Source organism: Camelus dromedarius, chromosome 12, assembly GCF_036321535.1.
Source record: "Camelus dromedarius isolate mCamDro1 chromosome 12, mCamDro1.pat, whole genome shotgun sequence".
In the NCBI taxonomy this organism is placed as follows: Eukaryota; Metazoa; Chordata; class Mammalia; order Artiodactyla; family Camelidae; genus Camelus; species Camelus dromedarius.
Genome location: NC_087447.1, coordinates 4,414,277 through 4,438,022, shown reverse-complemented (window position 1 = coordinate 4,438,022; position 23,746 = coordinate 4,414,277). Strand labels below are relative to the sequence as shown.

The 23,746-nt window shown below is 46.1% G+C and overlaps 1 protein-coding gene across 2 annotated transcripts in view; it reads right to left on the bottom strand.

The window, feature by feature from the left end:
* TESMIN (testis expressed metallothionein like protein) overlaps positions 1-22,428 on the bottom strand; it is a 36,330-nt gene extending 13,902 nt beyond the window's left edge. Inside the window, exons 1-6 of one of the 2 annotated variants that reach the window (XM_031448545.2) lie at positions 22,381-22,428; positions 21,140-21,674; positions 19,082-19,240; positions 16,858-16,978; positions 15,078-15,154; positions 11,378-11,469 (exon numbers count right to left, since the gene is read on the bottom strand). In XM_031448545.2, coding sequence (XP_031304405.2) covers positions 11,378-11,469; positions 15,078-15,154; positions 16,858-16,978; positions 19,082-19,240; positions 21,140-21,616 — 926 coding nt within the window. In that variant the 5' untranslated portion in view covers positions 21,617-21,674; positions 22,381-22,428. Of the gene's footprint in view, positions 1-11,377; positions 11,470-15,067; positions 15,155-16,857; positions 16,979-19,081; positions 19,241-21,139; positions 21,675-22,380 lie in introns of those variants that run through there. The other variant, XM_064491818.1, reaches the window with a different exon arrangement.
* Positions 22,429-23,746: the final 1,318 nt, after the last annotated feature.

The window sequence follows — 23,746 nt, the reverse complement described above, 5'->3', positions numbered from 1 at the left end:
ACAACAGCAGAAATTAAAATTAGAACATTTAAAAGGCTATAACTACAGATACAGAGATAATTTTTAAAATAATATAAGAATATATGAACAGGGTATATGAATAGATTTGAAAATTAAAAGAAATCAACAGTTCTCAAGAAAACATAAAATATCAAAATGGACCAAAGAAGAAACACAAACTAAGAGAAAGCAGTAACTACTAAACAAAGTGAATGACTAATTCCGTGACTCCAAAGCCCCAAGACACCAGCCCAGAGAGTTTTACAAGCAAAGTTTAACCAAACTTCAAAGAACTAATAAATCCTACTTTACCCAAACTTTTTCAGAGGCTAGAGAAAAAGAATAGGGTCCAGTGGGGATGGAGAAGACTTCTAATGCATTTCATTAGGAAATACAGCACTGACGCCGAAACCAAACAAAGAAAATGTGAGAAAGGAAAATTACAGATCTATCTCACTCATGAAGAAGATACCAAAATCCTAACAAAATATAAGAAAACTAAATCTTGCAGTGCATACAAAAGACAAAATCAGTACCTCATGATCAAATTGGGTTCAATCCCTGGCATACAAAGGTGGATGACCATGAAAAAATGTTGTAATAGATCATATTGTAAAATTAAAAGAGAAAAATAATTCAATCATTTCAATGCATATAGGAAAAAAGGCTCTGATAAAATCCACCATTCATTTATAACAAGAACAAAAAAAGGAAACCCCTTAGGAAGCCAGACACTTCCTTAGCCTCCCCCCCTTACTCTATACTGACAGCAACTCTAGTTGAGCATGTGGTCGGCTCCACCCAATTTCCACTCCATTTCCCAGCTCCCTGCATGGCTTGGTCTGACCACATGACAGGTTCTGGCCAAGGGAATGTGAGTGGAAGTAATTGTGGCCATTTCTAGTTATGCCTTAAAAGGCAAAGAGGGTATCTTTGCCCTGCTCTTTTCTCTTCCCCAGTGGCTGGAATGTGAATGTGCATGCGGAGGATGCACAGAGTGGAGTCACTCTGAGGATGGCAGAGCAACTGATAAAGGAGGCTGAGACGCTAATACTGATTAGCTGCCAAGAGAGCCCTGAAATGGCTGTAGTTTAGTCTCTGTTACAGCGTCTTCCTCCTACAGAGACCTCAAAACCTTAGAGCAAATATCTCATTTAGCGCAGGGCAAGTGTTTCTATTAAAATCACGAGCAAGGCAATGCCCAGCATCCGCACCTCCCTTCATCACTGCGGTAGAGGTCCCAGCTAAGACTATCAGGCAAGGAAAAGGAAAAGATGGGGGAGGTATCGTGGTCTTTACTTGCAGATGAGGTGATTGTGTAAATACAAAGGTGAAGGAAATTCACAGATGAATCATTACAACTAAGAAGTGGGATCCATGCATGGGCAGGATCAAAAAACCCAGAACCAGACCTACACATGTACTTCTATCCTCAACAGCTGACAGTGAACACATTGCAGATTGTGGGGGAATTTATTAGGGTTTTGCAGTAAATAGTGCTAGACAATTAATTGTATATACAGGAAAAATAATTAGCTCCCTATCTAATACCATTCACAAAAACCAATTTCAGGTGCATCAGGGCCTCAATGACAAAAAGCAGACTTTCAAAACTTTTAGAAGACACTCTATTTAACCTTGGGATATGGGCAGATTTCTTGAACAAGGCACAAAAAGGCACAAATAATAAAGACCAGTGAAAATTTAGACTACATTAAATTTCAAAATTCTGTTAATCAAAAGTCACTGATCACTTTAAGTCACGCATATTGAGTGTCCAGTGAACACCGGACCTCGTGCTAGACGCTGGCGATAGTCGTAAGTAAGACACAGTCCTCCTCGTCGTAAGGCTTATGGTCATGCACACGTGCTCTTTTCCCAGGGCCAGAGTGAGGGCTAGACCGGGTTGGAAACAGTATGTAAAGTCAGGATACACACCTTGGCCCCCAACCAAACTTCCACTCCCTTCTTACCACTTACGTGGGCTTCCCTTCTTTGCAAAGTTGCTTTCCTCTCCCAGTAGGCTCAGTCAGACTTCTCTCTCCAGTTGGTAACAGCAACAGTGGCAGCAACAAGAGAGCTGGAAAAGCGTCATCCTGGGCTCAGGCTCCCCTGCTTGGTGAGTCAGTCAAGATCATGGATGAGAGTGGATGGTGGTCTTTCAGGGTATGCCTCAGTCCTGTGGGTCCCTGCTTTGTCACCATCCCCACCCACAGTCTAGGTATTCTTGTACTAGGTGTTTGCATTGTCCCCCTTCTTCAGTCTACTCTCACAGCTGCCTAGGAAACCACAACTGCAGCCATCACTTGAGGTTTGGTGGCTCTCCCCTTGGCTGTGAAACACCAAATCGGCATCATCTATTGAAGATGCTGTCCTTGAGGTACAGACGGTTCCAGTGCTGGCAGGCTAGCAACATTCCAACACCTTGTGGGTAATTCTGCTCTGTCACTTAATGAGAAGGTCATGATACTGTTCAAGAAGATACCTGATGCCCTGTGGTACGTTCACTTCCCACAGGCACATTATATCCTAGAATTTTAGTCTTAGTGTTTGAAAAGACCTGAGACGATCTATTTTCCAAACTCATTCTTCATTCATTGGCATCCCGACAAATCCCCAGCTATATAACACTTTAAAACACTGGATTAAATATTTAAAACATTTTAGATGCATATTTGAGCTGGTAAAAAATTAAAGAAACCTCTCAAAGGCCAAAAAATAGAGAAGTAAAAACTAAAGCTGAAGCCTGCAGCTATCCCAACAACCAAGGGCCTTGGTTTTAACTGTTACTTGGAGAAAGAAGGGGGGACAACAGCTATAGTGATGGCAAACAGAACATTTACAACGTGCCAGCCATTGCTCTAAGTGTTTTATATATGTTAACATATGTGTTTGCATATTTAATGTATTTATATATATTAATGCTCAAGGCGTGGGATCAGCTCAAAGATCTACACATAAAGCTGGAACAGTGGAAGGTCTGCACCCAGTGCAAGAATGAACTAGGAAAAATGCCTGCAAAAGAAAGGGCAAGAAAAATGCATCTGGGCATTGGCTTGGAAGGAGGGGGGCTCAGCTGGGTTTGAGACCTGAATTCATACTAACTGTGTGGCCTAACAAAAAAAATCTTAGCCAAAACTTTCAGGTTGTCCAAACTGAAAGTGCCACCAAGCCCCAAGTAAAAGCAAACGCAGATGTTCTCTGAAGGAATGCACTCTCAAGGTAGCCTCAAAGAATTTCCACAGATAAAGTTCCAATGATTGTATTCACGCACACACAAAATCACAAAGTACATGAGGTCACAAGCCATAAAGAGTAAAGATCAAGAAACAAACACCAGAATCAGTAAGCAGAAACTTTAATTCTAGAATTATAAACCACAGAATAGAAATAAAGTATTTTTTAAATTGTAAAACATAAAAGAAGGGATCAAAAGTATAAGTAAGGAACAAGAGACTACCAAAAAATGGCCGTGCAGATTTGACGACCTGCTCCACAGAATTCTGCCTAATTAATGAGTTCATCCAATTAACCAGAGACTAAAGTTCATTTGAAGGGCAATGTCGGAGACTGCTTAATCTACGATTAAAATCTTGATTTAAATTTGATTAGGGTGAAAAAATTAGACCATATAACTGCTCCCCCAAAAAACCCACCCAATATCTCAGCAAAAATTGAATTGAAATGGAAGATGCTTAAAAACTGAGTCTAGATTTGTTTAAAGTCGATATAAGAAAGGTCTAATTAAAATTGCCCTGAAAAATCTCTGTGCTCATAACGTAAAACCAAGTCCTTCCTTCAGAGTGCTCACGAAGAAGAGCCCTTTCTCCACCCCACTGCATAGGGGTCCTTCTCACTCTATGAAATTATTGTCCAAAGGTTTTAGAATTTATCATTTATGTCCCTGCCTGTATCATACAAAGCCCTGTTACAAAAGTGGGTTTACAATGAATGCTTTAATAAACTAATCATGAAGGAAATCAATGTTTCAAATGCTTAAAGATTATTTCAACAGTGATGGAAAGTTCACATGAGCTACTTTTAAAATCTTAAAATTATTTTTTAATAAGCGGTAAGTTTTTAATAAAATAATCACAAAATATGTATCTACTTTTTAATTAAGTTCACATCAATACCATTTTAATTGTATAGATTCATTTTATCATTTAAAAATAATTTCCAACTTTTTATGGCTAATTGAATAACAACAAAAGTTTGAAGTATATTATTTCAAGTTTTCAGGGTACCCAGAAAAGAACCACAAGGGCACCTCTAGCTCTGTTTGGAGGAGGAAGGCGAAGGGGATGTGTGCAGAGAATGGACCCCTCATCTACCACAGCAAGAAGGCAACAGATCATCTTTACAGATGTGGAAGCAAACCTAGAAAGTCTGAAAACAGAAGTCAGTAAAATGGTAGCTTCCAGGGGGAGTCCAGAGAATGGGAAGAGTGGAGCAGGGTACCATTACTTTCCATCAAAATCCAGATATAGTCACTGACTTTTATCCATGTGTATCTATCACTTTGATTTTTTAAAAATACAATAATGCGGAGGAAGGGTAGATCTCAGTGGTAGAGCACGTGCTTAGCACATACAAGATCCTGGGTTCAATCCCCAGTACCTCCACTAAAAAGAAAAAAAGAAGAAAAAAATACAATAATATGGTTTTGTCTTTATTAATGTACAATTAGTATTAATCCTTCATAACCTTTATCCAGTAGAGACTTCCAATAAAGTAGGACAAATGCACCCTAAGAAAATTACATTCTATTGCCTTGAGAACATGACTTAGCTGTGGGGAGTAGACAGCTGAAGAAAACTAAGAGCTATTACTTGTGATTATGCCACACTTGATAGAAGAGGAACTAATGGTGACTCCACTCCTATATCTGTTCAGTACGAGTGCCGGTGGCACACGTGGAGAGACAGCGTGGGGTTGCCACCAGCACAAGGTCACAGCTCCTTCACCAAGAAGCTCTGTGTGGGTGAATTTGCCCATTCCTTAGCCTTTCCAAAAACAGCATTTCCAGAGATAACTGGTTTCTTAGTGCTACTGATACCAGCCAAACCAGGAAGCACGTGTTAATTTATGATGGAAATAACAACTCCTCCAGGGCCTGAAATATCCACATCCTCTATCGAGGGCCCCCTGCTCCTCAGTATGGAGCGACCGAGGAAGCTACATCATTGGTGATGAGCATGGATTTAGAAGTGCAGAGTCACAGAGTGTCATGTGAGGCACGCAGCACATGGCACTTATTGGAGAAGGCAGTGCCCGCATCCCCCGGAGGCAGTGCCCATGTCCTCCGGAGGCAATGCCCGCGTCCCCCGGAGACAGTGCCTCCTCTGTCTGGACAGCACTGGAGACACTCTGGACCTCCTTTTCCTTTGTTCAAATGCTGACCAAGCCCCCTTGTGATGATAAACTCTTTCTTTAGTGTATCAGTCCCCAATTAATCTGGAAAGCTGCTTCTAGGCAAGAAGCTATTTCTTTGGCTTCTCCATTGCGAGGTAGTCAACAAGTGAAACACTTCATGGAGACTCATCTTATTTCCAAGTCCTTAGGAGTTACCTCTTTGTCCCCAGTCATAGTCAACCCCTTCCTCTAGGCTTCGTGGGTTACGGACCAGCAGTTTAGCAGCCCCTGTCCATGGGAACCCACCCCTCTCCTGGCTCTGTCCACTCTAGACACTACCACCTCGTCCTCCACCGCGTCAGAAGTCTCCATCTGGGCAGGCCACTGGCTCGACAGTGTCACAGAGTCCGGGCTTTCCCCTCTGTTCTCCTTCCTCTCACCCCGCTGCGCTTCCAGAAGTCCTGATCAGTTGTCTCCTGGCGTTTCCAGTGTTCAGAGAGGTACGTGACTTGCATTCACAGACTAAACCAATGACAACTCAATATTTACATACAGTCAACCCGGACTTCAGCATTAACTTAAAAAATCAATTCTTTTTTCAGTTTTGTTTTGTGAACAAAGTTTCACGGGCTTCTGGATTTTTACCCACTTCTGCACCCCCACATCACCGTCCCATCAATGGAGCTCTCAGTGACTTCAGGAGGAGCTCTGCAATGGAAAAATCGTGTGGAGACGGTGGTTAGGGTTGTTAGACACTGGGATGAGATGAGATTCTTCCAACAGGTAACTTAGGGCTAGGTAGGCTTTTGGGGCAGAAAATGGCAGCCCGCAGGAGAAGCTGAGAGCGGGCAGACCACACAATTGTCTACAAGGGACATGGGACAGGGTGGGAGCAGAACCTCTAGTTCACAGTGCTGTCAATCATGGTCACTGGCCCACCTCCTATATCAGCCACACGGTCCACCCCGGCCCATGATTCTGCTTCACCATCTGCCCCACCATCCCCTGACTGAGCCTCCGAGGACCTGGCATCCCTTGGGGAGAATATTTCTGAGAAAATTTCAATATAGAGTAAACGGATTCATCAGACTTAAAAACTAGGATGTGGAAATGTTACAGTTAGTGCTCAGCAAGGATGCTGTGTGCCGTGCTTGTCTGAGGGGCTAGAGGATGTAAACCAAACCCTGAGAAAAATCACACCATTGGAGGTGGCGGAGGTGCTTTTACTAAGTTAGTTGGTCAAGATGATACCAAGAGATCCTAACTGGGTTTGTGCAGAGTGTGAATTCTCGTTGCTCTGGTTTACGATGAGCGTCAGGGCAGGGCTGTTGAGTCTTAGCTGTAGCATATACGCTGCTCACCATTCAGGTTTGCCTGGACTCTGCTCCACTTACTGACTCTAAACAGCCTTATTTCTACTTAATAACGAAGGATTTGTGATTACTTACAATTTCAGACACTGGGATTTGGTACAGTTACATGGCTTTTTAGACTTTGTGTCCCATGAACTAAGAGTTACTCTATAAAGATTAAAAAAGAAAATGTATTCAGATGGTTACTCTTTAAAAAGAGAATTAGCTAAGCATCTGGTGTTTTTGAACAAATACTGAAAAGCTCAACACCGGATAGATACAGGTATTATCTATCAGTGCCTGGTCATGCGATGGGGTGGTCTGCGTGTTCACAACGTGAAGGAGCCACCCAGCCAGGCCCAGCTCAGCCCAGAGATCCAGTGGGGTGCTGGGCAGGGTCCTACTGCTGTCCCCTCCCCAAGAAGCCTTCCCTGCATTTATATCCATTGATCTGTTTAAACCTCTATTGTGTGTGGCTCCCCACACCAAAGAGCTCTTTTTGTTTTTATTTTTTGTATTTTCCCAAATCTGAACACTAATGGAAAGTATGAATGAAAGAACAACAGATAAGCCATCACTCGCACCGTCACAGCAGCATGAGAACTGTCCGACCAGTACAACCAGCAGTGTCAAAGTATGTTTTGCATGTGTCATGTGGGCACTGGGGTTCACCCTCCCAACCATGCCTTAGGGGGTCAGCCCAGAAGCCATCCTCAGGGGCATCAGAGGAAGAGAGATGACCATGTGTAGGATGCTGCTACACACGAGGGGCAGCTGCGGGCAGAGAAATTGGGACAAGGTCCCAAGCGTTGCTTATAAATGCTGCTCCCTGTGGGAACTCCTAGGGTTCCCTAAGGGTTGAGGGAATATTGCCAAGCTCAGATGTTTGGTAGATCACAGTGAGGAGGACCACACATGCCAAAACACAACTGTGACCAGGGCTCTCCCTCCTGGGGTGTGTGTCCATCTCCTGTGGCCAGCTGCTCCCTGAGGCCACATGTACAGCTTCACCTCTGTAACCACTGGCTGCTTCCGACGGGGCGGGGACACCTCTTGGTTTCAGGTTTCCTGCAGGTCTACACCAGTACTTGGCACACACGATGCTTGCTGACAGTCTCCTGTCACCCCACAGAGCACGGGAATTATCCCAGTTGGAACCAATGCAATGACCCTGAAGGGCGTGCTAGGCCAGCCCAAATGCCCTGTGCTCTGTGCCCAAGCACACATGGGTGCCTTCGGTTGGAACTGAGGTCAGCGTAGCCCTCGCTCGGCCCACCTCCCCTCTGCCCCCGCACATTCCACTCATCAGTCCTCCCAACTACGCTCATGACTATGCTTCTACTTCATGACCTGCTCCCACCATGCCATTTGAAACGGGGAGTGGTAACTGGCACACAGGTGAGCTGCTAAGCCTTACTTCTCCTGGAGATGTATCTCATTTTTAAGATAATGTCCCCATGCTATGTCGCGGAATGCTATACTAATTTATTCTGCATCTGGTTAGTTTTCCCCTTTGTAGACCAGAGAGCTGCAGCCTTCCTTCCTCTCGGTGCCCGGAAGTGGCAGATCCGGCTACACTGCCCCTGCCCACCCGTTGTGTATCGGACATGGGCTGTCAGGGGAGGGGGACGTGGCACCCACTTCACTGCTCTCACCCAGCCCTCAGCCCTGCCTCTAAAATGGGGCACAGGGTAGCCTGGCATTATTTGTCCAGAAGAACCCAAACTCTTCCCTTCAGAAATGGGATGGGGTACACGGAGACACTCCAGTGGTGACTTGCCATAACTGTGGAAGGAGAGAGTACATGCAGTAAGTGTCTACGGTGTCAGCAAGATGCCAACAGGCATTTACTAAGAGGTCATCATATGGCCAGGACTGTCCTAAGTGCTGCAGGGGAACGCCAAAAAAAAAAAAAATATATATATATATATATATGTGTGTGTGTGTGTGTGTGTGTATGTATATGTATATGTATCGGTACAGTGCCTGTCCTGGAGGAATCCATCAAATAATTTGGGACATGATATATACACAATTGAGAAATTAGAGAATAGATGAAATTATAGAATCAACTATCAAATTGTTTGAAACTGACTGTAAATGATACAAAATTCAGAGGCAGGATAGTTTGATATAGCTATAAAAACAAAATACTTCTGAAAGAAGTAGAACTTGACATCAACTTTCAAGGGTGTGAAGGTTTTTGTTATCCAACAAAAGGATGTTGAAACAACTGCATGAGCAAAGACGCCATGTTAGGGATGAGCACAGAGCACCTGAAGGGACAGCAAGGGGACAGGCTGATTGTGATGGACCACACTGGGAAAAAACTTCCATGGGTCTAATAATGTTTGACCACTTTCTTCTGCCAATTTGAAAATTAAAGAGAAGAGATCTGCACAAGTTTGCCTCAGAGAATCATTATAAATACACTGTACCACAACGAGATATGACCTCATCTTTAAGTAAAAATTTCCAGAAGCAGACTCTTGAATATTCTTTATTATAATGTTCATTATTTTACCAAAAATAATAGCATCAATGATGTATGAAACAGAATTTCATGTAATCTGATTGATAATCAGATCATTAAAGCTATGCAGAGTGACAGGATGTGAATTTTTATTAATATGATAAGCTAGTTAATAAGTTAGCCAGCTCACCACCCGCCTGTAAAGAATGGTGATGGGGCGAATTCGCCCACGTGGACTACTGGCCATAGGCCCGAGCTGGCCTTCTTCCGTGTCATCTACTAGAGTAGAATGTTTAAACCATATTGGGCTGAATTTCCTTTCTGATTATCTTCAGACCTAATCTGACTTCGTTATCTTGTGGAAGTCAAAAGAAAAAAAAAAGCCGAACAATGCATCTAAAGAGGTGAAGAGGTACAGCAAGTCAGGTGTGGCTGGGACTCGTACAGAGTGAACCCACCAGCGGTGTTCCGACTGCTCCCTCACTGCAAGTGATAAACCGGTAGAGATTCCAGGACACCCGTCAGCACTGCGGATATTGACATAAAAATCATCTGGCTGATTTAGTGCAAGGACATCAAATCAACTAATTATTTGCAGCAAAAAAATTACCAAAACAAAGCTCATGTTGTTCCTGGCACATCATTTATAATAGAGAAATATTTTATGACCTGCGTAATTACTTCACAGTCAAGAAAACCTCATAGAGACTGGGAAAGTGGGGGCTGGGGGGGGAAGAAACACACTGCAGTGAAAACTTGCTCACAACTGCTCCTCTGTGGAAACTGCATCAGCTACGACACAGAGAAACCTCAAATGGCACTGCAGCTCTGAGAGCACACACTTGAAATAGAATATTAGAAGCACCAAATCCCCTTAATGTTCTAGACACAGTAAAGCACATGGTGGTACAAAGCTGTGGGCCGGATGCTCCCAGATTACAAGTAAGGCCAAGTGAGTATCTTCAGGATTGTAACATCTTAGGTCACACGGTGTGATCAGAGAGCTCATACTGCCAGCAGCAGCCAGAAGTTGTTTACGCAGGTTTTGCTTTGATCAGAAGTGTTAAGAGCCACAGTTATAGGAACAATTGCAGTAACAGCAACCACGCCCTGGCTGGTCCATGACGCCAAGAGAGTGAGGCCAGGACAAAGGCCCCGGACAGTCTTATCCCATCACATTGATTGAAAGGCATCAACTGACGTGGCCCTGATTGCAACCAGCTCAAAGACCAACTGCTGAAACGGAAGCAGTGAATTACATGAGCAACTGACACTTTTCAGAGAGGACGCAGAGGTGAGTATTAATTGAATTCGTGTGTCTCCAGAACTCTACCAGATGGTTCACCTTTCACACTGCCCTGCACAACTCTCCTCACACCAATGCCACAGTGAAGGTGCACCTGGTGGCAGACACTTCAGGAGCCTGGAATCATGAGAGGCCACAGCTAACCTTCTGTAAATTGCCTGACCTGATTTCTTTCAGGTCCTCAGATGTCCATCTGCATTAGACTGTGTGCCCTAAAACTTTTGGAATCAGGAAGAGACTGATCTTCATAACCAACTAAAGGGCTCAGTGAACAGAAAGAGCTACCCTGTCCACTGGAAGCATATGAATATTACCTCCACAAATAGTTTCAACCAGCCTGGTTAGTTTAATTAGTTGCAATTATAGACATGAGTTTAAAATGGCAAGACAAGGTCACAGATACGTGCTGCCACGTCCACAAGGAGACCACGTGCCTCGACACCTGCCACTCAGTGTGAGCTTACCACACAGGGACCGAAGCTGGCAGGGGCAGCCCATAAAGGCACAGTAAGACCGCTGGCAACACGAAGTGACTGCCACACCATTACTTGCGTTGACGATAGCAAACAAGAAAGAGAGCAGCTAAGTTTAAACCAATGTGAAATCCAGACAGAGCTGTGAATGGCAGCAAGCCTCCAAAGCACTGACACCAGCAGTGGACAGAGATGGAAGCAAATGGAAGTTACAGGTCAGCCCCTGCAGCAACCACCAACCAGACACGCACAGTAACACTGTCAGTACACTGCTTCAGGTCAAACTGGTGTTCCAGGAGTCATGAAAGTTTGCAGGTAAAGCTAATTTTAAAACTCAGAAGAAAATCACAAATGTACCCAAGAGACTCTTAAACTCTTACATTAAAGTAAGTGACAGCTGATTGCTTTTAATCCTTACCCAGCCAAAGTTATATTTGGTGGTCCTGGAAGAGTTGATCCCGAGGGAAAAGCAGACCCACTGACTACGGATGGTAAGGCTGTATTATCCAGCTGTTTAAAGGCAAAGGCAGGCGTATTTTGAATTAGTAAACATCTTAAGAGTTTATTCCAGTCAGCCCCTAAGTACAGATAAAAACGATTCTTTTTCCACAATCCCTTTACAACAGTGTCTGGGCCCTGTTACCCCCATGATGTGACTAGCACCTGAGCAGGTTCCAGCCAAGGCTTTTCAGCGGCAGTGGGAGGAGCCCAGCCCTAGTCAGCAAACAGCCCCACCCAACCACAGGACGCCCCCGGTGAGAAAGCCCTGACTGTGGACAAAGGGACATGGGTTAGGGGTTCAGGGCCAGGCCATCCACAAGCTGACCAGCAGTACACACAGCTGTCAGTCGGCTGGTCAGTGATACTGCAATGCACATCGTATTCATTTTTATGAACTACACATTGTGAACTAAATTCAGTTGCAAATTTCTGTAAACTTAAAATGTTCTTTAATTATTATTATATTCTTGGTATAACACGAGATCTTGACATTTGAAGTCTCATTGGCAACCATGACTTTTTCATCTAGTCATGAAAAACTTTGTAGTCGATTTTAACAAATTCAGAAGCAATGTCATAATCTCGGCATTATCCATGTCCTTTGTTTCTCAGTTCTCATTTTCCTTTAAATTATCCACTAGCATGACTCACAAGGAGAGGAAAGGGTGGCAAAATCAATACTGAACTAATTTTCTTCTTATCAGAATCTTGAAGAAATTTAAAGCATTGACTACATCTAGGTTTTGAGATTATTTGCATATACCACAGTTAAACATCCTATCCTGGTCTCTTCCTCCCCTGAAGACTTGAAATTAAAAAATAAACTTTGTTTAAGAAGCATAGTCTTGGAAAACACATTTTACTCATCTTCCTCCTTTTCTCTCTTCTGCCTCTTTTTAAACTGTGTGCAATCGCTCCCCGTTGGGGCCTGAAGACACTGAGAAACCAGCCTGGGTCCCACTCCTTCATTACAAATCCCCCCAAGTCCCACGGGAGTCACCCCAGGGCCCCTCCTTGGGTCTGGCTGAGAGCTGAGGGCTCTGCTCTCCTTTCGGGTCACTGGAGGGGGTGCTCACAAGTTACTGTTTCTTTTACAGTCATTCAGACACCTACTGGGCAGACGTCTGCAGGTAGCAGTGCAGAGTTTTGCATTCTTTTGGAGAAAGGATTTCAAGTTCTTGGGGTTGAGGCAATTCTCTGCATAAACCAGATACAATTTCTCTTTTTCTCCTTTGCTTATTTAGCCCCAAAGTAAAGCAGAGAAAAATAGACATCTTTTAAGCACTGCATAGGTAGTAAATCTAGGGCAACTTAATCCTAGAAACTATGACTTTCCTCGGCAACATCTGGTGGCCTGGGATAGAAGTAAACTCTAAGGTGCCGCTTTTCCCTGTCACAACACCTAAAATGCAGATTCTGCGTCAGTGAGTCTGGGGTGGAGCCTGAGATCCTACATTTCTCACAAGCTTCTGGGGCTGCCCGTGCTCCTGGTCCACACACCACACTTGCAGCAGCGAAGCGCTGAAGAATATACAGCACTGGGGTTTGGCAAGGAAGCAAGGGGCCCTAGCGATGTAGCAAGGGCGCAGCTAACGTAACTGCCCACGCTGCGTGTGGCCCACCCTGGATGAGAAGCCAGGGGAGCCAAAGTGAGAACACGAATAAACACAGCCGAGGGAGAGTGTGGGGGACGGCAAGGAGGTTGTGGCCCAAAGGGGCCTTTCAGTGCACGATCTTAGCGGTGGGAGAGCAAGTCCGACGTGTGCCCCACCGACTGGGGCTGAAACTGTTAAGGAGGCGGGTGGCGTGGAGGAGGCCAGGAAGGAGAGGCCCCCGAGCCCCAACAACAGAGACTCCGTATGCGGTGCTCGCGGCATCACAGCTCACTCATCTCCTTCCCTGATTAATACTCTCACCTTCCTGGCTCATGGATCATTTGAGAAGGATTTATTTACTCTCTCTGCAAATAGTTAACTCTATTTATCTCCACTGCCTCAGAGATCTCCTCTAGTCTCGGGGTGTTCAGTGCCATCCACACGCTGGCAACTTCGTCCCTCCAGCCCAGTCCTTCGTCACTCTGGATGCCAGACCTGTGTATCCTACACAACGTCATCACGCGTGTGTCTGAGAGACACCTCACATTTAACATTCCAAGTGGAGCTCCTAGCCTCCCTCACAAAACTTGCACCATCTCATCGCTCTTGAGGGAAGCTCCATCTTTCCGCTAGTTCAGGCAGAAGGTCCTGGGACGTCCCTGACCCCTCTGTTCCTCTCACAAGCAGTCCCTCAGCAAACCCTGCTGGCTCAGCCTTGAAAGTATCCTGACAGGCTGTTTCTCGCCTCCACTGCCACCTCCTGGTCAGGGCCACCACCGTCTCTGATGCAAACCATTCCACCAGCAGGTACACCTGCTCTCACCTCGTCCCGCCTCAGGGCCGGCCCCCTTTCAAGCAGAGAGAAAGCACAGGCCTTCCGTCATGTCCCTCATCTCTGTCATCTCCGGCTTCCTCCTGCCACCTCCCTCTTGCTCGCTCCGTCCCAGCCCCACTGGCCTCGTTGCTGTCTCCACCGCAGGCTGAACCTGTGCTGTGCTGTCCCCCCTGTCTGGAATGTTCTTCTGTGTGATAGTCACATGGTTCACCCCTCCTCTTTTTCAAGACTTTGTTCAAGTGTCACCTTCTCAGCGGAGCCAGTTGTGACCTGTGCAACCTGCCTTCCTCCCCTAGGCCCCATCCCCCAGTGCCCATCCGCTGCTCTTCCAGCATGCAATACAATTTCCTGATTAAATTTGCTTATTGTCTGTCTCTCACACAAACATATAAGCTGCAGGAGGGTAGAGCTGTATGTTTTGATTTCTTTTAGGGGGTTCACTTAGCATTAGCTCCCTGATGTAACCCAAGTGCTAGGACCAGGGCCACCCTATCAAAGGTCACCCCGTATGAATGCCATACATGCTGGCCTTGTCCCAGCTCTCAGGTCACAAACAACAATCACAGGATCTCTGCTCCTTTAGAGCTTGCATCCCCGTGGGTGGATGCAGGCAAACAAACAGCCAACTGAGGAGCGCAAGACAGTGACAGTGCTGTGCGGAGACTCAAACAGGCGCTGTGACAGCGATTGGCTGTCTGCACTGGGGAGTTACAGAAGACTTCCGGGGAAGTGACATTTTACAGCAAGACTTAGGGAAAAGAGAACATTTGTCTTATATTAACTCTTGCATATTATGGTGTAATCATAAAAGCATTTTAAACTTTTAAAGCCATTTCCTTAACCCTGAGGATGGTGAGAGATGTTCTAGACCAAGTGGGTGGTATATGCCGATGGGTGGCAGGACCACAAAGGACAAGTTCAGCAAATGGGGTGGAATTACGGCCTGGAGGCTGTGGGAAAGGGCCAGGCATTTTCATGAGTTGGCAGAGAATGGGGTCTTAGACTCACTCCACTACCCCCAGTGACTGACACAGGGGTGAAGGTGTTAAACCCTCGGTGTATGTTTCACTGCTGATTGTAAGATGCAGGATAGATTATATTTTCTGAGTAATTCCAACTTCGACAATTGAAATTTCAAGAAACAATAATGCCCCATTGTATTTTTTTTTATTAAAACAATGACTTACTTGTTGTGTAATGAGATTTAATTTTGCTGGTACTGGCAAAAATCTTCCTACTAAAGTAGTCATAGGTTTAGGGGCATCTGTAAGGAAGACAATTGCAATTAATTGACAGCACATATTGTTCCTTTTCTACTTGCACATGGAAGAAAGTACAAAAATAATCATGCGTCATGAGTTTAACATGTGCAAAGTCACTTGTCTTGATCTTATTTATGTTTTCTATAAAACCTTTCCGTTTTTCAATGTTTTGGAGTTTTTGGTTTTTTTTCTCTTACTACACCCTTTTTCTTTGTCATAAAGCTAACTTGACCTCCCAGGGACACTTTACTACTCTAAAAAGTGCCGCTACTGCCCAGGCTCCCAAGCTGCGTGCCAAGGTGCCCTGGAGCGCCGCAGCACGCTCGCCAGGGAGGCACTCGATACGTCACGTTCTCAAGGAAAGCACAGTGTCCTCCGGAGGACAGCACATGGATGACTTTCAGTTTACGTGTCTTCTTTCTTCACATGCTTACGAACTTACTAGGATGTAAACACTTACTAGGCGATTGGGACCAAACTACTTAAGACTGAAACTGATAGCTATTTCTTTGGCCTAAGGGTGCTGTGAAAAACATTCCTGAGACACTAAAGGCTCAGTAAAACTCCAGGTTTGTGAGTCAAGGTGGCAGGAGGAATGTGTCTTAAGTCTCCTGATCACCCACCAGATAACACATTTCCTGCTCCAGGCAGGTGCATCCTAGAGTGGTGTTACCTTGAGACCTCAGCAACAGAATGCACTTACTTAATGCTGGTAGAGTGTGCTCTGTGTGACACAGGAGATTGGGCTGCGTGTGCGTGGCAGAGGGAGGGTATGATGACGTGACAAGGAAATAGATTTGGAGAACACTAAGTAAAGCTTCCTTCTATGGGTCTAAATGCATTAGGATGTTGTCATGTTTTCAGGAGGAAGAGAATTAGCAAAGAACCCTCCTCTGCCTGTGTGGGGATCAGATGCAGCTCTGACCCACCGGGAACGGAGCCGGAAAGTCCGTGGCTGGTGTGCAGCAAAGGCCTTCTGGGAGCACTTTGCATCCTAGAAAAGTGAATGTCTTAAAGGCATGTTATCTGTCCCTGGATAAAAAGGCCATCAGGATAAAACAGGAGATAACACTCTTTTTGCCCTGGACTCCAAAGGCCCATTGAAATGACATTTGGATTTAATATTGATTTAAATTATTGGCAAGGTCTGTGAATCATCTGATAATGAAATATTCTGGTTAACTCAGCTTAGAATAACATGATTATGTATATAGTACACACAGAGATGCCCAGTTTTTAAGTATTAGTGTCTAATTTTGTAAACACAATCTTAAAACTATGTCATTTAGTCTTTCTTTAATCATTCATAAATCATTTGATGATAATCAAGTACTTACAAGTCATCTATTATTATTGCACCAGTTTAAAGGAGTTTCTGAGTAAACGATTGGCAGATAAATCAGCATTTGAAATGATTATTTCAGAGCTTATGGTGATTAAAGCAGAGTGATAGTTCTCACTGATTACATGAAAACATTGACATGAAAATGTGTATAGCTTACACCACATCTGAACAGTCAACCTGCCACCAGATCTGGACAAGGCAGATGTTTCAACCCAGGCACCTGCAGCCACACCCACTTGTGGCTCTCCGCAACTAGCAGAAGTGGAGGACAGCTCTCCAAGCATTTGAGATAGTCAATACAATACTCACTTACCAACTTCCATATGATATGTGACATATTTTTATTAATTTACTTTGTACCTGACTGTAGATAATTATTTTGGTCTTGATACTGAGGAACCAAATGAAGTGCTTTTAGTTCTCTTGTGCCAGAATTGTCTATACACAGCATTTGTGTACCCCCTTTCAACTGACATATCACCTAAAATGAAAAATAATGATCAGGTTTCATTTTTTAAAAGATATCCAGCAATATGAATCTAAGTAAACTTTAATCTGAGAAAACAGCTTTAATCCAGAATTTAAGTTCTAATGGAAAATGGCAAATTATAGATGTGTTCTCCATTTCTTACTCTGCAATAGCACGCTCTCTGAGGTATCACAGGGCAAAAAGTCCCTTGGGAGGTGTTTTCTGAGATGTGTTCAGGGTGCTAAGAGAAGGTCCTGCTCACGGCTTTCCCTACAGGTGTCTTACCGATGAGGCTGAGGGTAAAGAAGGGGTGACTGCGAACCAGAGCTTCCGTCCCCTGCCCATTACTCCATGGTCTACAGGGATGGAGAGAGTGTGTTGGACTCCAGCCCCACTCAGACCCAGTTAACTATAAGAAGGACTCTGTCCCTCTGACCCCATCTCTGTAGCTGGACAGATACTTAGAATAATCTTTAATTTATAACAGTTGTTCTTTTCCACCACTTCCACATGTTATAATTTAACACGTATGGTTTTTAAAAATATCCATTGATTTTATTTTCTAAAAGTACAGTTAAAGAAGGTTACTTTAAGAATGGGAAAATTCTAAGAAGACACGTCAATCTCTCATGGCCTGACTGGCACTCTCAGATCACCTAGTTGGATTCCGACCATAAATCAGTGCCAGTGAGCCAGGTGAGTCCATCAGGCAATCACACCGGTCAAGCCCAGCATAGATGGAGCCCTCCTTGCGTGCAGCCCTGTCCATGGCAATGCGGCCTGAATACGAGGCAAGAGAAGTCATCGTCTCTGCCTGCACATAGCTTCTAATTCTGAGGGTAAAACCACAAACACCCAGAGAAGCAGTGGTTTTTGCCTTTAGGTTGCCTTTGGGTTTCCTAGACAGGAAAATCCAAATAAGCATAAAGGATCAATGTTACCAAAATTACAGACGTAGAGCCTTTGTTAACACGGTGCTGATCATTGGGTCAAAACTTCAGATCACCCTGACATTGGATAAAAGGCCAACATTCATGTTTGGTTGGAATTTTATTTGTATTTAGAGGATACAGTTATAATCTCGCCCACACAGGCGCACAAACTGGGGGAAGGACCCAGAGTGGACTCTCCAGGCCTCTGTCCATTGCACAGTTCTGGGCTCTGTTCTGCCCTTTTCGGGAGCATGGTAACATTACTCAGGGGTCTGCTGTAATTGGAAGAGCTCTTGTCCTGCTATGTAGTCCAGGTGTCCTCGCAAACTCTGCCCTCGGAACCCACAGGCCTGAGGAGAACCATGGACAGAGGCGAGGACTGCTGTATGCCACAGCAAACCACAGTTCATGATGAGCCCATTTTAAAGTATTTTCTAGTTAAAGCATATGCTTTAGAGCTACGGCCTCATTTCCCCAAATGAACAGCTGCCGAGGGCAAGGCAATTGTTGGTTCTTTGAACTCTTTGCTAAAATGATACTTCGGGCGAGATTCCCTGTCTTCCCTCCTTCCCAGTCCTCATCACACCGAAACCTGGCGTCCTCGATGCCCCAGTTATAAGCAGACTGTGTAAAATCTTTGTTTTCTTATCCATAAGATGTAGATAAAAATAATGCCTACCCTACAGAGTTGATGGGAGGATTAAATGAAGTTACAAGCATGTAAAACTGTCACATAAGCCGCAGATGTTACTGATTACCTATCGTACACAAGTGTTAGTTGGTATTAGGAATCTGAAGGTAGGCAGGGAGGAAAGTAGCCTCTGTCCCGCAGCCACAGAACTGTAGCCTCACCGCCCCCTGACATGCCTGACCTTACAGCTCAGGGGCTGTCCCACTCCTGGTCTGCACTGAGCGATGTGCCCTGTAGTTTCTCTCCTTAATGAATACAGCAATGTCCTAATCTTTGTTTGATTTACTAAGATCAAGTAGAAATGAGAAACTTAGATGTGAAAGAAACATAAGAAAGCCTCTTTTGATAAATGAGACAACCAAAAATGCTGATTTAACAGGGAAACAGAAGGAAAACCAATGACTGAAATAACTATTACTGTTGACTTAGTAATGAGAAGGGGTAAACACTTAAAATAATGTTGGTCAGACACATTTTCCCTGGCATAGTTACCATTGGGTTCAAGTCCTTCTTCTGGGAGCAGCCAGAGGCATCCTCTCTTTCCTGTGATGATGAGAACTTGCCACAGGACTCCTGGGCAAGAGGGTTCTGAAAAGTTGCTTCCTCCAGGTTGTTACTTGTAATCGAACCACCGGCTTCCTTTATTTCAACCTGAAAAAGCAAATGTTATTTTAGAAATCACATTGTGGAAGCTAGATTTTGCAGTTGCATAATCTAGAAAATTCTTTACAGAAGTTACCTTTTCAAAGTAAAATGCACCCTTGCCCTTAGTGCCTCTCTTCTGCACTATTATTCCCTCTATGGGGCAGCAAGATAGGGTGACAAGTATCTGACCCGCCTCCCTGGGGACTGGGGACCCTGGGGACCACAACCATCTGCCCACGAGATGTGGACATGTGATTTTGATGTGGCACTCTTGCTGTTTCAGAAACACAGTATAAGTAACTTGAGAAGGTTCCATGGCTGGTCAGCTGCCCCTCCAGCTGCTGGACAGCCCCCGCTCTAAGGGAGCTGGCTGCCTTGTGGGACCTTCCTTAAAACTGCCTGAAATGCTGATCCTCTAGCACCGTTCTTAGAGTGCGCTCATTAGGTTGTATTAGAATTTCCAGTTGATTGTTTTACTTTTTCCTCAAGAAGCTTGAAATCCTTGCTGACATTTTAGTAATATTTATATTGTAACTTACAACATATTTATAGTAATGTTTATAATTAAATAGTAGAGCTTTCCTGAGTGGATGGTAGGATAATAATTCACATAAAACAGTGAAGGGAGGGTGTATTTGCCAACTCTGTTTTTAAGCTATCCTCTGCAGCAACTCAGTGACACAACAGCAAAATTACCAAAAATAGGGAAAACACCAATGATATTACTGAAAATCAATGGAATTTAAAAAACTAAAAAGTCTCGATGGTTAAAAAAAATTACCGTCAGATTTAAGTGTTTTAAAATCAGGGTGCTGCTTCTTAAATTTTGATAAGAATGTAAGGAGGGTTGGGAAACAGCAGTCAACCCACACTTTACATCATCTTTCCCCTCCTTTACCTCCACCCACCCAGACTGCCAACGAGAGAGTGCAGGTGAGTCTCCCCAAAGGCCAGGAGGCAGGTCACAAACCCTGCAAAGAAGACGGTGATTCTCAGGTAATATTCTGAAGACCTCATTTAAATCATGGAACAGATAACTATCTTTCAAAGTGTGGGTGTTGACTCAGATTTGGAGATCATCTAACCTAAAATCTGAGACCCAAACAAGTAACAGTTATCACGAACTGGCAAATTCCTTAGCACAGTAGACTAGTACCTAGGTATAAATCTTTTAAAAACACAGGGAAAGTTTATCTATATTTCAAGTTATAACCTTATTTAGATATTTCAAATTGTAATTTGAATTACAATTGGGGATACTTTGTTTCCTTTAAAAACTGATTTGTTTAGTTGTAGCAAGAACAAAGCAGAAAACTACCAGTAGTCATATAGCAAAAGAGGGCAGTTGGCTGACAATTAGCAGAATTTACCTAGACTCTGATTTATATTACATATGATTGAGGAACAACCACTTATTAGCAGATGGAAGCTCTAACAACTTGATTTCAAGGCTCACCAAACACAAGTATTAATGAGTCCTTGCTGCAAGTTACAATCTTTAGAAATCTAAAGGGGGAAAAATGCAAAATGCAAGCACAGGAAAACTCACACTTGCATTTGTTTTATAGACACTGGGGCTTCTTTCCTAAAGCCAGTTTCAAAATTTTCTAGTTGTTTCCCTACTCTTTTGTTGTGTGCTGTCTGCCTGGCTAGGCCAGGCTTGGCCAGGTTTGAACCAGGGACCCAGGACCTAATTCACCTTCAGGCAGGATGGCTTGGCTGGATAATGCATCTCGCATAACCAAGGGATGTGCCCTGTTTAAGGTTAGTGAATCCAACCAGGGATGCTACTGACACAGGAAAAACACCCGTAGAGGGAAATCTTGGTATAAGCTGGAAGTCTCCCATCTCTACTTGGGAAGAGGTAGGGGTCGGGGCGGTGGGACTGTGCGACGTGGATCTTACTGGAATCACCCGGACACCGGGGTGGCCGGCTCCTTCCCTGGCCCAGGCGCCCAGGGGCAAGACAGCCGGACTCCTGTGCGGAGTCAGCAGGGAGGACAGGAAGTGGACGTTGTAGGCCTGTGGCTGCGGGGCCGCGGGCAGAACGCTGTCTTTCAGGGGATTGAGGTCGGGGAGGCTCGGATACTCCCCGAGTACCTCCTCATCTTCGTTCTCATCCATCAGGAGCTCCACTTTGACCTTATTCTTGCAGTCTACGCTGAGCGGGGGGTTGAACGTGTGCAGCAGGGGCTCTCTGGGGTCAGCGGCGCCCAGATATGCGTCTTTAAGGACGTGGAACTCATCTTCCTCGTGCTTCACGGCCACCGGGGACTTCAGAGGAAGGTTTTCAGAAACAAACTGACTCTCCGCGCTGAAAAGGTTGGTCACCATCTCGTCTTCTGGGCTGGACATGCGGCCCAGCAGAGGGGTGTCTTCCATGTCCACCGAGGGTACTCGGGGCCAGGCATCGCCCGGGATTCGGGGAGGAAGATGGCACCTGCAACGACGCGGCCGGCTGAGGCGGCGGTCCCCACCTGCCCGGGCCGCTGACCTGGGGCCAGCCGCCTCCAGGGGCTGAGAGGGACGGGGGCCCGCCGTCCCCAGGGGCTGAGAGGGACGGGGGCCCGCCGCCCCCAGGGGCTGAGAGGGACGGGGGCCCGACGTCCCCAGGGGCTGAGAGGGACGGGGGCCCGCCGCCCCCAGGGGCTGAGAGGGACCGGGGCCCGCCGCCCCCGGGGGCTGAGAGGGACGGGGGCCCGACGTCCCCAGGGGCTGAGAGGGACGGGGGCCCGCCGCCCCCAGGGGCTGAGAGGGACCGGGGCCCGCCGCCCCCGGGGGCTGAGAGGGACGGGGGCCCGCCGCCCCCGGGGGCTGAGAGGGACGGGGGCCCGACGTCCCCAGGGGCTGAGAGGGACCGGGGCCCGCCGCCCCCGGGGGCTGAGAGGGACGGGGGCCCGCCGCCCCCGGGGGCTGAGAGGGACCGGGGCCCGCCGCCCCCAGGGGCTGACCTGGCGGTCCCCCCGCCCCTGACGGGGACGTTTGGAGAGGGGTCCCACCGCCCCTTCAAGGCTCACTAGGGACCCGCCGTCCCCCTCCCCTCCTGCAGAGCCGAGGCCAGGCCCGGAACCGCGAGGAGACCCGACGGCGGCTGGGGTCTCAGGCGGCGGAGGGGCGCCGGGTTAGGCCTCCTCAGACCGACGCACCTGGCAGAGCGAGGAGCGCGGATACCGGACGGGAGCGGGGGTGCACTGGCCCCTCAAGCGCCAGCGGCCGTTGGCGGTTGGGAGGGGGCGGGGTCATGGATAGGTGGGCGGGGCCGGAGTGTGGGACGGGTTCGGGATGAGGCGAAGGCGGGGCGCAGAGGTGAGCAGAGGCGTGGCGAGGTGGACCCTGGAAGCGCGGTGGGGTAAGGCTTCAGAAACCGAATCAGCAGGGACCCGGCGGAGCGCGCAGGGAGCTGAGGGGTGTCTGAGTTGGGGACATCGACCGGCCGGCCGTTGAGGGGAGGTGGACAGGGAAGAACACTCCCGGGACCAGCAGCTCCAAGCTCTGGTGGGGAACTGAGGCCCCAGGCCAGTCCAAAGCAGCGCTGGGTGGGACTCCCTAGCTTGACTTCAGGCCTTGGTCTTTAGAATATTTTTTTTCTGCTCTCGAGTCTCTCAGGACAGACCTGGCCGCGGAGCACTCCACGGGTGGGTGGAGGACCAGGGTTTGCACTTGCAAATTCCCAACCTAGCATGCAATTCAGGTCGGTGGTGCTGGAGCTTGGGAGGAAAGCTAGGCATCCCTAGTCAATGTAAACAACCCAACATAGTTGATTGATGTTTGGAGGGAGAGACCTAGAAGGAACAAGTATAACTAACGCTAATAAAACGCAAACTCTGAGTGGCGGAGGTGAGCTAAATCCACCTTTCACAGAAGCAGAATCCCACTGTTTAATCAAGGAAAGAGGTGAAATCTTATTTAAGCTTACGGCCATGAACTGCAAATCCAACCAAGCAGTTGGAAGAGGTTCTGGGGATGGGGTTGGGGCTCTGGGGGTAAGATTACATGGCGCTCTGTTTCCATTGAAAATATTGTTTTGGTAACATAAAAATGTAAGACATCAGCTTTCTAACCTCATTCAAAAAATACTTTCCTGAGTCAAACGGTAGCAACCAAGACGCACCAATGCTATGTACTATTTAGCTGTACACTTCAGCATTCAAGAAATCCCAAGCAAAATTTGCACAGTTGAGGATTCCTAAATTTGAGACACAGCATTAAGTGTCCTAGGACTTTATCTGAAAAATTATTCTGGGACATTAAAAGCTGGCTTTAAAAGAGCATAATGTGATTAAATTCTCACTGTTGTAATTTTCCATGTGAACAACTTAAAATATATTCCCAGCAACTAGTTCATTGCAGATATACTTGCCTTGAAATACTGTCCACTTCTTGGAGGATTCACTTCCTGTGTGCCTATGATCTGTAGGGCAGGGCTCCATAGAAAGCTCTAGCGGCTTCTTCAGACTAAAATTAGGACAGCTTTTGGGGGGAAGGAAATAGCTCTGTGGTAGAATGCATACC